Consider the following 13,292-nt stretch of genomic DNA (forward strand, 5'->3'; position numbering starts at 1 on the left):
CATTACTCCTGTGTATTTGTTAACCCACTGAGTGCCAGAGGAGGGGTGAGTAACACAATTAATCTGAGTCTCAAGGTGTTTTAGAAAACGGTATTGAAGCCTGCACATTGCATTTTATGTTTCTTAATCTGGAAGCTATTTTTTTATTTTATTTTCTTGTTGCAAGAGTTTGTATTTATTTTATGAAAAGACTTAATGGATCCATGAAGCTTTAGGAATACAAACCTGTATGCCTAATAATTTAGTGTCCTGCCCCTAGTTAATTACCTTTTTAAAGCTGCAAGGCTCCCTTTGACACTGCTTACCTCTTCTCCTCCAGCCATGTCCCGGAGGGTGCATGTCTTCATGGTCCAATCCAGTGCTCCTCATAGAGGGACCTGATGCTCATGCGCAGGAAGCACATTGTATCAATCCTTTCCCATAGGGAAGCATGAAGTCAGTGCTATCCTATTAGTGCATCGAGAATGTCTATAGTGACAGCCACTAGAGGTGGATTTAACTTTGCAATGTAAATGTTTTTTCTCCTTTCTCCACCACATTGCATTTTTTATTTTTTACTTTATTACAGTGATAATGCCTTAGAACAAATTTTAGCTTTGTTTCTGAAGTTGGCAGTGGAACACAAACATTGGTGTTTCCCAAACCGCACTTATTTTTGTTTGTTAATGGTTACTGTTCAACAGCTGGGGTTGTGTTTTGTTTGTTTTCAACACAGTCACTCCAAAATGTATTAATCAATTTCTGGATGTAATTCTGCCGAAGTTAGAAATCTACAAAGCTCAATAAGCTGATGTTGCAACACTATAACGTTAGAAAGACAAATATATTTTTATAATATATTCCTAACACTATTGTGCCCTAGTCACCATTTAGGTTACTGAGACAGTGCTGAAAGGGTTAAAAAGGGTGATTTACTTAAAGGATCACTATAGGGTCTGGAACATAAACAAGTATTCCTGACCCTATAGTGTTAAAACCACCATCTAGCCCCCCTGGGCCCTTCAAGCCTCCATAAATAATCTTATTGTATTCCAGCCTGAAGCTGTAACTCTGCATGCTGTTTTCCTCAGAAATACAAGCAGTCTGTTGACATCATCAGGCCTGATCCAATCACAGTGCTTCCCCATAGGATTGGCTGAGACTGACAAAGAGGCAGACCAGGGGCAGAGCCAGCATGATTCAAACACAGCCCTGGCCAATCAGCATCTCCTCATAGAGATACATTGAATCAAATCATCTCTATGAGGAAAGTTCAGTGTCTGCATGCAGAGGGAGGAGACACTGAATATTTGGATGCATTTTAGGCAGCCATTACCCAGGAAGGATCTCCAACAGCCATCTGAGGAGTGGCCAGTAAAGTTATCAATAGGCTGTAATGTAAACACTGCATTTTCTCTGAAAAGACGGTGTTTACAGCAAAAAGCCTGAAGGTAATGATTCTACTCACCAGAACAAATTCAATAAGCTGTAGTTGTTCTAGTGACTATAGAGTGCCTTTAACTTTCGACCCTTGTTGTGCCAATCTCATCTGTCTAGCTCCACCTCTTTGGCTGAGATCATCAGTGTTAATGATCTCAGCCAATCCAAAGCTTTTCCTGTAGTTGTTTATCAAATTTCAATGATAATGTGTTCATTAAAATATGTTCATAGTGGACATTTAAAGGGTATAATGGCCATGTGTATTTGTTTCATATCCATATTTGTATATGTAACAGAATTCAGTCTTGTACTTTATTCAAATGTTTTGGGCCAAAATAGCAAATTGAAAAAAGTGTAATACCGTACTTTCATTTCAGCTATTTTAGTCAAATACATTTTGATTGCCTGTCAGCTTTCACTTTAGTCAATAACCCTTTCCTTTTATCTGGATGAATAATATACAATTCCATCTGAACATTTGTCTTCACCACAAAATCTATGAAAACCAGCACTCAGCACTTTATATAATATAGTTAATGCAGCATTTGAATCCGATTCAAGCACAAATTGAAATCCACCTGATACTTCTGTTTAGTGTCTCAAATGTAACACCTTATTTAATGGTCATTTTACCCAACCCATACATGGCCCAAAAAATGGAATCCGTTATCCCAGCAGAATCATCTGAGAGAAAAGATTCACAGATATCCCATGAACTGCACCTATACCATTACTGATATCATCTGATGGAAGCGCTGTCAGAACTTGTTTACCTTGCGCAATGCTGTTGTCTTAGCACCCAATGCCGGGATTCTTTTCTTGTAAGCGTGGAATCCTGCACTTTGTCAGTAGGCCACACAAAAATACGAGCAGTCTAATTTGCAACTTTGACCAGTGCACACCAAAACATGGCTTATCGTCTCTGTAAAGTTTGTTTCTGATTGATTACCTAAGAGTGCAATATACCTGGGATGGGCATGCATTTACTGAAATGTTAAACTCCTGTCTAGCTATCATCATCCATATAATAGACAGATGAACCAGGAGTCTTAGCAGACCACACACACAGACTTGCTAAACAAACCAATCCTCCATATACAACTGAACAAATAACCATAACAGCTAGTTCACTGCCGTGTCTCCCAAAACTGATAGACTGTAATATGGAAAATAATCATCATCCGTATATCCATATGATCATTTAATGGTCAATTAATTCATAATCCATTATACCTGCTTAGTAAAATGAACACTCTAAGCCACATTTCCTATACGTGTCTTTCCCAATGTCTGTTAAATTGAGTTTATTATACAAAGCACCATTTGTCCGCACAGTACAACAAGGTAGCACTGCTTGTCTGCTATCCCAGGCTCTTCTTGCAATAGTTGCCTCCCTAGATTTGTGAATTTGTCACTCCATGACCATGTTCCCTCTTTATTTCATGCCCAGGCTTGAAAAATAAAACTAGTGTCCACTGCATGCCTCATTGGGCATCCACATGCAAAATAGATAATGCAGACGGCAGCCTCATGTGAAACATTTCCTATATAGCTTAGGATAGGCTTGCCTATCCTCTGTTTCCTGACCTGAGACACATGATCCCTTTCTGCCTCCACAGCAGTGACAAAACTAACATAGAGAGGGCCCTGATGCAAGAATTTGTTTGGGCCCCGCTATCACAAGGTGGCCAAAAGGTAGATCTCCATCTGTCGTACAACTCCCAATATGCGTTTCCAGCTAGGAATATACCATTGCCTATCCTTGCAGAGTCTTATTTAGCACTGTACTGTGTTTGTGTGTTTTAGTGTTTGAATGTAAGCATGTTTATGTATGGAGTTTGTGTGAGTGAATCTAGGGGTGTGTTTGTATGTAGTGTTGACTTTTGAATGCTGGTTTGCATTTGTGTGTAGTGTTGGTTTTTGAATGCAGTAGTTTTATTACAGTGGTGTGTTTGTAGGCAGTGTTGATGTTTGAATGAAGGGGTTTGTATTTATGTACTGTTTGTGTCTGAATGCAGGCAAGCATTTGTGTGTAGTGTTGGTTTTTGAATGCAGTAGTTTTATTACAGCGGTGTGTTTGTAGGCAGTGTTGATGCTTGCCTGTTTGTGTCTGAATGCAGGCAAGCATTTGTGTGTAGTGTTGGTTTTTGACTGCAGCAGTATTTTTATATATAATGTTTTAAATAGTGAGGTGTATTTGTAGGCAGTGTTGTCGTTTTAATGCAGTGTTGTGTTTTGTATGTAGTGTTTGCGATATGCATGCACGCACAGCTACACTCATGCAAATACAGATACACGTACTGACATACATGCAGATACGCAGAGAACCAGATACAAACACTGACACACATACATATAGACACACACATGGGTACACACATGCAGACACACTGACACATAAAGACACATGCTGATACAGTCACACACATGCATATACTGACACACATACATGGGTGAACCTAAGTGCATGGGCTCCCACAGTGTGTGAGTCCTAGAGCAGCTGCACCAGCGTTAGTTTTGTTGCTGTTCCACAGATGTCTCTACTTTTTCTATATAGACACCCACACCTACTTTCTACTGTTTTTCTGCTCCCTATATCTTATTCCTAAATAGATGACAAATGCATACACTATTAAGGGCATGTTTTGTTAGTTATTTAGACATTATTATTCTTTATAAATTGTATTGCATTTATGCACATGTTAAGTACTTTACATCATTTTATCTTGAATTATCCTTCTGTCAACCTTACGCACTATTGTAAGGAATGTTAATTTCAAAAGACTGGGTTCTATCTGCAAGATAAATTTGTCCTAAGTGAACCAACTATTTCTATTATATGACATATCAGATAAAGATGCAGTGAATATTCTCTGCAGAACTACGCCCAGCAAGTTCTTTACCCTAGGCCTCGGTCTCACATGACCATACTTGCTCATAATTGCATTCGTCAGTGGGATTCAATGTATAAGGCATTGTGTGGGCCTTTCTGTCTGTCTTCCTCTGTAGTGTTTTGCCATTTTAATAAAATAAAGACATTTTTAAATACAGTGGTGTTTAATCATTAATGTGGGGATTGTGGAGAATTGACAAAGGAATTTGGAAATGGTTGGGTTTAAAATAACTTTAAGTATTTTTCCATGTCTTCAATTATGACCTAAAATTGGGAATTCCCTCATCAATTCTCCACAATTCCTGATTTATTGAAAATGTTTTAGTGGTGAACCAGTTCGTGTATGTAAAAAGCATTTCCCTTTATCTAATTGAGATACATGCTGTTATCATTGGAGTAAACTGCTAGGCTACTCTGTTATCTGCAAAATCCAACTAAGTTCTCCTGTTGATGACCAGATAGAAGATATTTGATAAGTGGAGGAAAGTTCTACATTGATGACTTTGAGTGCTAGAAAGTTGTACAGTCCTATGCATTGCCTATTTCCCTGGACCTCAAAGGGTGTAAAGACATCTTTGCATGCTGTACCGAGTTACAACAGGATAAACAAACATAGCTATGAATCACTCCATATCACAGCCGCTTATGTTGAACAGTGGCGAGCAAACGAAATGTGGATTCTGAAGTCATTCAGCAAAACTGCGGCTTTCAAATTCCTTTTCCATGACCGCTCTGTTCATCCAGTAGCTTGACATGCAAGGCTGTTGTAGACTTTACCTCATTGCGGATCATGTTCTTTAAGTCAGCGTCTCCTCCTTCTGGAATGTGTTAGAATGTGTATAGTGTTTTTATTTAATTCTCACAGAGAGTATATGCTAATAGCGTTTGTCATGCTAGCGTGCAATAAGATGTTGTGTTAGTTTCCTTGGTGGGATCACCATAATGCACAGGTTCATTATGTACCCAAGATTTGTCAAAGGGTATTAAAGTTTAACATTCCTTGACTCCCAGTTGCAGGAATAGGAGATAAAGAGCAGTAAGTCATAACACACTGGTATAAATCCTAACACACGCAAAGTTAATTATAAATAAAGTTTACACTCTCTGTGTAATATATTATACTTTTGGAGGCCATAAAGCAAGTTTAGATAGTTTAACCTCTTAAGGACGCAGCTTTACAACGCCAACATGACTGATCATTTCTTTCATGTGTCCTTAAGGGGCTAGTAAAAATGTGGGATATTCTACTTGCTAATGCTTGTGTTTTATAAAATTAATACCTGTTGAATAAATTGCAATAAACAAAGATTATTTAGTTAAAGAGCATTGGAAATTCTATAGTGATGATTTAAAAATCTTACTGTTTTTTTTTTGTTTTGTTTTTTGGGGAGGGGGGGGTTATAGTTTTTTTTGTGTGTCTCTTGTTATTTTTTTTTATAGCATAAGCCTGATACCCAGGGAACTTTAATCTGTACCTTGATGAATACCCATATTATCGGTCTAAACATGCATATGGGCAGGCCCAAAATAAGCGCCCATTGGGCCTGGTGCTGACAATTGTGATAGGCCTCATTACAGAATCTAATCGACAGAAAACACTAAAACAATTATACCTCCCAAGCGTCATGTATCTGGTGGAGGTGGTGGGAAACTCACAGGATATAGCTATCACAAAACAAATACCCTATGCTAATCTCTCGCTTTCATCTTTCAAATAAATCAATACCCCCTAACAGCAGGGCCGGATTAACATAGGGGCTGATGGAGCTGCAGCTCCAGGCCCAGGCCCATGGGACAGGCCCATTAATTAAAAAAAAAAAAAAACTTTTTTTTTTTTTAATTTTTTTTTTTTTTTTTTTACTCACTACTCTTAGGGTTGCCAGGTATTGCTCATGTATTTCTTATGGTTGGCAGGTATTTCTCAGAAATATTTCTCAGGTATTTGAGGCCGCCTAGCCGGTGCCAGTATTGTAGTAATAAACAGAGTATAAACAGAGTATAAACAGAGATTATTCTGCAATACCAGCACCGGCCAGTAGGGATCGCTGTTTATGTGGAGAGAGGCAGGGATAAGAAGTTACAGCATCTCCCTCCCTGCCTCTCTCTACTCACTGATCCGTGGGGGAGCAGCTCTGCACAGAGAGGCCAGACAGCTGCTCCGGGCCTGCAAGACATGGGGACGGTGAGAGACTTGGGGACGGTTAGAGACTTGGGGACGTTGAGACATAGGGACACTGGGGAACATGGGGACCCTGAGACACTAGGGACACAGTGGCCCCATGTCTCCCAGTGGCCCCTAGTCTCTGTGTCCTCATGTCCCCCAATGTCCCTGGTGTCTCTCAGTGTCCCTAGTGTCTGTGCCCCCATGTCTCCCAGTGTCCCAATGTCTCTAAGTGTCCCCCAGTGTCCTAGTGACATCGGGACACTGGGATACATGGGGACAAAGACTAAAGGACACTGGGAGACATGGGGATACAAACACTCTGGGACACTGAGCAGCATGAAGACACTGAGACACTAGGGGACACTGAGAGACATGGGGACACTGAGGGACACAGGGAGAGATGGGGACACTGGGCGACTTTGAGACCTGGGAGACTCCCAGTGTCCCCATGTCTCCCAGCCAGTGTCCCTAGTATCTCAGTATCCCCATGTCTCCCAGTGTCCCTGGTGTCTCTTAATGTCCGTAGTGTGCCAGTGTCCCTAATGTCTCAGTGTTTCCTAGTCTCTCAGTGTCCCAATGTCTCCCAGTGTCCCCATGTCTCCTAGTGTCTCAGTGTCCCCTAGTATAAAAGAAAAAATCTCAGGCACTCACTGTGATAGATTTAAGTAGGTTTATTTGACACCGTAACGTTTTGACCTGTATCCAGGTCTTTATCAAGTCTCCAGTGTCCCCTATGTATCAGAGTGTCTCAGTGGTCCATCTCTCCCAGTGTCCCTGGTGTCTCTCAGTGTCTGCAGTGTCTTAGTATCCACACTGTCTCAGTGTCCCCTAGTCTCTTTGTGTCCCCATTTCTCACAGTGCCCCCAAGTGTCTCAGTGTCCCCTAGTATAACATAAAAAAATCTCAGGCACTCACTGTGATAGATTTAAGTTGGTTTATTGGATACTGCAACGTTTTGACCTGTACCAAGGTCTTTATCAAGTCTCCAGTGTTCCCTATATATCACAGTGTCACCTATGTATCACATTGTCTCAGTGCCCCATGTCTCCCAGTGTCCCCTCATGTCTCAGTCACCCAATGTCCCCATGTCTCCTATTGTCCCCAAGAGTCTGTGTCCCCAGGTCTCCCATTGTTCCCTAGTATCTCAGTGTCCCCAGGTCTCCCAGTGTCCCAAGTCTCTCAATGTCCCCTAGTGTCCTAGTGACATGGGGACACAGAAATGCCCCATTTTTGTGTATGTTCGTCCCTTTCGGCAGTTCTGGTTATGTGATTTGTGTAAGTGGCCCGCCCTTTTACCCCATCCATAGACTTCCTTATTTCCTGGACACTGCTGTTAGGGGGTATGGGTTTACTTGAAAGCGTGAGATTAGCATAGGGTATGTGTAGTGGAGGCCTGATATTCCACAGGTTAACTCCACTATAGATCCCAGTGAGGCTCAGGAACAAGTAGTAAAAACACCATGAAGCAGTAATTCCAGCAAATAAAGTAATTCACGAATATCCCCATACAGATCCCAATGACTGGACGACACACAGCATCAGGAGCAGAACTGACTTTTAATCCACACAGTCTCCTTATAAAGCATTCTCCCATGCAAGGGAGGGATTCACATTAATTAGGACAGCATCCAATAGTATAACCGTTACCTCCCACACATCTCCTCCCCTCAGTATGACACTTAGTCCCATTACACATACTGTAGTTTTCCCCCAGTTCTGAATGTACCCCAAAACAAGCAGTTATAATAATCCTGGGGTTACCCCCTGGTAGCCCTGATCTGGGTGACTAACATATCCAAAAATCACCCAGATCGGTCCAGGGGTTCGGGAGTTAGGTGGAGGGTGTAATTTGACTGACCGCACCTCTTCGTTCGGGAGGTAAAATACACATCAAATACTGCCATCCACGATTAATCTTGGATTTGTATGAACCCCCTTGTTCGGTACTTTGAAACTACCGAACGGGAGACTGATTAGCCTTCCCGTTCGGGAGTTACGGAGCCATGGAGGTCTCAGCGGTGTTCGGGTAATCGAGTGTCCGATTTGAGTTCCAGACACTCGACGACCAAACACCGCTGAGATTTCCGTGCGTAAGATGGCCGCCACGTGTTCGTATACCGAACAGCAGCCACCCAGATACAGCACTAAAATACCGATTAACCTGCTGTTAGAGAAGTGTGAACGATTAATAAGGTACACACTTTTCTCTGGGGTGGTCTATTGGTTCTGTAGTTTACAACGTATGGTGTACGGATGGAAACTACCGAACAATTATACGAATCCCACATACATTTTAACCATAGGAAAAAAAATAACACACGAATTGCAATAATATTAGTCTTTTAGGACAGCCCTGATACCATCTGCAACAGTATGTGTTTTCTCATAGCTGCATCCTATGAGTTTCCCTCCAGCATCATCTCCATCAGATACATGACGTTTAGGAGGTAGGACTGTTTTAGTGTTTTTGGTCAATAAGATTTTGTAATTAGGCCCATCATAATTGTCAGCACCAGGCCCACTGGGCTCTTAATCTGGCCCTGCCTAACAGCAGTGTCTGGTAAAGCAGGGTAAAAGGGTGGCCCACTGATATGAATCACGTAATCAAAGAAATCAATATTAACGGTGGGTCTGTCTCCTGTTGGGGGACCACTCCTATTGAATTAAATTCCAAATGTCAGCTATCTAAGTCAGGAGTATAAAGAAGGGGGATAAATTCCAGGTATGTACTGTAAAGTGGAAATATAAACCCAAAATAAATAAAATGTAACTTTTAATAGATTCTAGTATAAAATAACTAACACACATAGACTGATACCACCTTCAAAAAGAAGTAGTTCGCTAGGAAGGAAATGTATAAGAAAGAGTCTCTGCTTTTGATAAAGCTAAGAGATTCCTAATGATAAGAGGGGAATTGAAATGCCCTCTACTACTCTATAATGAATCTAAACAAATTTACATAACCCCGTAGGAGGCCGGGACTCTTAACTAGACAGTGTTCATTGTATACTTCCTTTGTTCTGCCAGGGTGTCATTCCTAAATATGTAAAGATTCTGACAGAACATAGAAGTGAACGGAGGTAGCAATCAATATTACAATTCTTAGTTCCCCTATCCACGGGCGCATCGGGGAAAAGAGAAACCGAGGATAGGGAATGCAGCCGTAATATAGTAATGTCAACCTGCAGCAAAACGACAAATTGTAGCAATATGCCTTTTTGACACTATTGCAACTATAAGTGAGTGGCATATACAGGGAGTGCAGAATTATTAGGCAAATGAGTATTTTGACCACATCATCCTCTTTATGCATGTTGTCTTACTCCAAGCTGTATAGGCTCGAAAGCCTACTACCAATTAAGCATATTAGGTGATGTGCATCTCTGTAATGAGAAGGGGTGTGGTCTAATGACATCAACACCCTATATCAGGTGTGCATAATTATTAGGCAACCTCCTTTCCTTTGGCAAAATGGGTCAAAAGAAGGACTTGACAGGCTCAGAAAAGTCAAAAATAGTGAGATATCTTGCAGAGGGATGCAGCACTCTTAAAATTGCAAAGCTTCTGAAGCGTGATCATCGAACAATCAAGCGTTTCATTCAAAATAGTCAACAGGGTCGCAAGAAGCGTGTGGAGAAACCAAGGCGCAAAATAACTGCCATTGAACTGAGAAAAGTCAAGCGTGCAGCTGCCAAGATGCCACTTGCCACCAGTTTGGCCATATTTCAGAGCTGCAACATTACTGGAGTGCCCAAAAGCACAAAGTGTGCAATACTCAGAGACATGGCCAAGGTAAGAAAGGCTGAAAGACGACCACCACTGAACAAGACACACAAGCTGAAACGTCAAGACTGGGCCAAGAAATATCTCAAGACTGATTTTTCTAAGGTTTTATGGACTGATGAAATGAGAGTGAGTCTTGGTGGGCCAGATGGATGGGCCCGTGGCTGGATTGGTAAAGGGCAGAGAGCTCCAGTCCGACTCAGACGCCAGCGAGGTGGAGTACTGGTTTGGGCTGGTATCATCAAAGATGAGCTTGTGGGGCCTTTTTGGGTTGAGGATGGAGTCAAGCTCAACTCCCAGTCCTACTGCCAGTTTCTGGAAGACACCTTCTTCAAGCAGTGGTACAGGAAGAAGTCTGCATCCTTCAAGAAAAACATGATTTTCATGCAGGACAATGCTCCATCACACGCGTCCAAGTACTCCACAGCGTGGCTGGCAAGAAAGGGTATAAAAGAAGATCTAATGACATGGCCTCCTTGTTCACCTGATCTGAACCCCATTGAGAACCTGTGGTCCATCATCAAATGTGAGATTTACAAGGAGGGAAAACAGTACACCTCTCTGAACAGTGTCTGGGAGGCTGTGGTTGCTTCTGCACGCAATGTTGATGGTGAACAGATCAAAACACTGACAGAATCCATGGATGGCAGGCTTTTGAGTGTCCTTGCAAAGAAAGGTGGCTATATTGGTCACTGATTTGTTTTTGAATGTCAGAAATGTGTATTTGTGAATGTTGAGATGTTATATTGGTTTCACTGGTAAAAATAAATAATTGAAATGGGTATATATTTGTTTTTTGTTAAGTTGCCTAATAATTATGCACAGTAATAGTCACATGCACACACAGATATCCCCCTAAAATAGCTAAAACTAAAAACAAACTAAAAACTACTTCCAAAAATATTCAGCTTTGATATTAATGAGTTTTTTGGGTTCATTGAGAACATGGTTGTTGTTCAATAATAAAATTAATCCTCAAAAATACTACTTGCCTAATAATTCTGCACTCCCTGTAGAGTGGCAACAATTCTGTTATGTTGTTGTAGGGATAGAAGCCGAATTTAAAAGCCAGAGATTAAGTGGAATCGGGTAGGATGCCAAGCCTTCGTACCAGTTGTCTGACTGGTACCTATGCTGTGCCTTCGAGGGCACCCCATACTCAAAAATCTAGCTAAGTTTTATTTATTTGAATTTCAAGACATCCTCTTGGGTTTATATTTCCACTTTACAGGACATACCTGGAATATATCCCCCTTCTTTATCCTGACTTAGCTTACATTTGGAATTGAATCACGTAATCAGAACCGCCCAAAGGGACAAATATGCCCAAAAAGGAGACATGTAGTGAGTGTAGAAGAAAGTGAACATGCTACAGTGTTAGAGAGACTGGTGTGGACTGGCTGACAATGAAATTAGTTAAGGTAAAGCTGACTTTGCGCAATATGCTTGCTGCTTCAGTTTTGTTAACCTACATCCCTCTTAAGTTTCCATACTTAAAGGGACACTCCAGGCACCCAGACCACTTCTGCCCATTGGAGTGGTCTTGGTGCCAACTCCCACTACCCTTAACCCTGCAACTGTAAACATTGCAGTTTTCATAAACTGCAATATTTACCTTGCAGGGTTAACTCCTCCTCTAGTGGCTGTCTGGTAGACACTTCCGGGTTTATAGCACACATTTTGTGTGCTATAGCGTCGCTGGATGTCCTCACGCTATGTGAGGACCTCCAGCATCGCTGAAATCCCCATAGGAAAGCATTAAAAGCATTTTTCTATGCTTTCCTATGGGGAGGTCTAATGTGCGTGTGCGGCATTGCCGCGCATGCGCATTAAGTCTCCTCCACCGGATGACGTCGGCGTGGGAGGAGCGTGGGCGGACCCTTTACCAGCGCGCATCCAGCCAGTCTCATAGGAAAGCATTCTCAATGCTGAAAATCACAGTGAGAAGCGCCTCTAGCGGCTGTCAATGAGACAGCCACTAAAGGCTGGATTAACCCTATTATAAACATAGCAGTTTCTATGAAACTGCTATGTTTACAGCAGAAAGGGTTAATCCTAGATGGACCAGGCACCCAGACTACTTCATTAAGCTGAAGTAGTCTGGGTGCCTATAGTGGTCCTTTAATTGCTGTCCAAGATCTTTTTAATCAATAGGCTACTCAGGGGGCTCACTCATACTTTGTGAAAAGATGATTGTATTCGGTTCACAGTGGCCAGCAGTTTGTCCATGAGCATGTTCTCCTGCATATTTATATACTCGAGTATAAGCCGAGTTTTTTAGCACATTTTTTGTGCTGAAAAACCCCAACTCGGCTTATACTCGAGTCAATAGTCTGTATTATGGCAATTTACATTGCCATAATACAGACTGTGGGCTGTGGGAGCTGTGAGAGAGCGTTACTTACCTCTCCTGCAGCTCCTGTCAGCTCTCTCCTCCTCCGCGCCGTCCGTTCAGCACCTCGGTCAGCTCCCAGTGTAAATCTCGCGGTTTATGTTTCTTTGCACCAGAATGCACAAGCTCAATGTCACATCTATCCATTAGCAAACAGATGACTGTCACTAATAATACCAACATTATGTTTACAGGAGACCTCTTCGGAAGGTTCAGATATAAATACAACCCTGCTGGTCCACTTCTTTGGAAGGAAAGGTCGGGAAAAGCTACATTACTCAGAATTCTACAGGTATTGTTATGGAAATCTGTAAGGCTTAATTGGTATATCTTAAACATAAACTCTACAGTAAAGTATTTTATAGTCCGTAGTGTGGTGTGTGTATACTTATAGTCACGTCTTTCTAAATATGTCCTTTTAAAGATATTAATGAATTTCTGGGATTGCGTTTGCAGTGGTTTTCCAGTTTTATGATGTTGCTATTAGCAAAAAGACTAAGGGTAAATTGTGTTGCCCTGCCCATACTGACCTATAGACACTCGCAAAGATTTGTTATAAGCAATTCGTCTGAACTCAATTCCTGATAAATGTTGAGCAAATAGATTCTGTATTATTTTACCTGTAGGTTTACTTATGCATT

General features: G+C 41.5%; 1 protein-coding gene across 1 annotated transcript in view; it reads left to right on the forward strand.

Annotated features, from left to right (window-relative positions):
• Positions 1-13,292, forward strand: part of MICU2 (mitochondrial calcium uptake 2) — a 284,103-nt gene that overhangs the window by 243,589 nt on the left and 27,222 nt on the right. The window contains exon 8 of the mRNA XM_063429809.1: positions 12,846-12,943. Within this exon, the coding sequence (XP_063285879.1) occupies positions 12,846-12,943 (98 nt within the window). The remainder of the gene's footprint in view (positions 1-12,845; positions 12,944-13,292) is intronic.

The sequence above is a fragment of the Pelobates fuscus genome, chromosome 1, assembly GCF_036172605.1.
Source record: "Pelobates fuscus isolate aPelFus1 chromosome 1, aPelFus1.pri, whole genome shotgun sequence".
In the NCBI taxonomy this organism is placed as follows: Eukaryota; Metazoa; Chordata; class Amphibia; order Anura; family Pelobatidae; genus Pelobates; species Pelobates fuscus.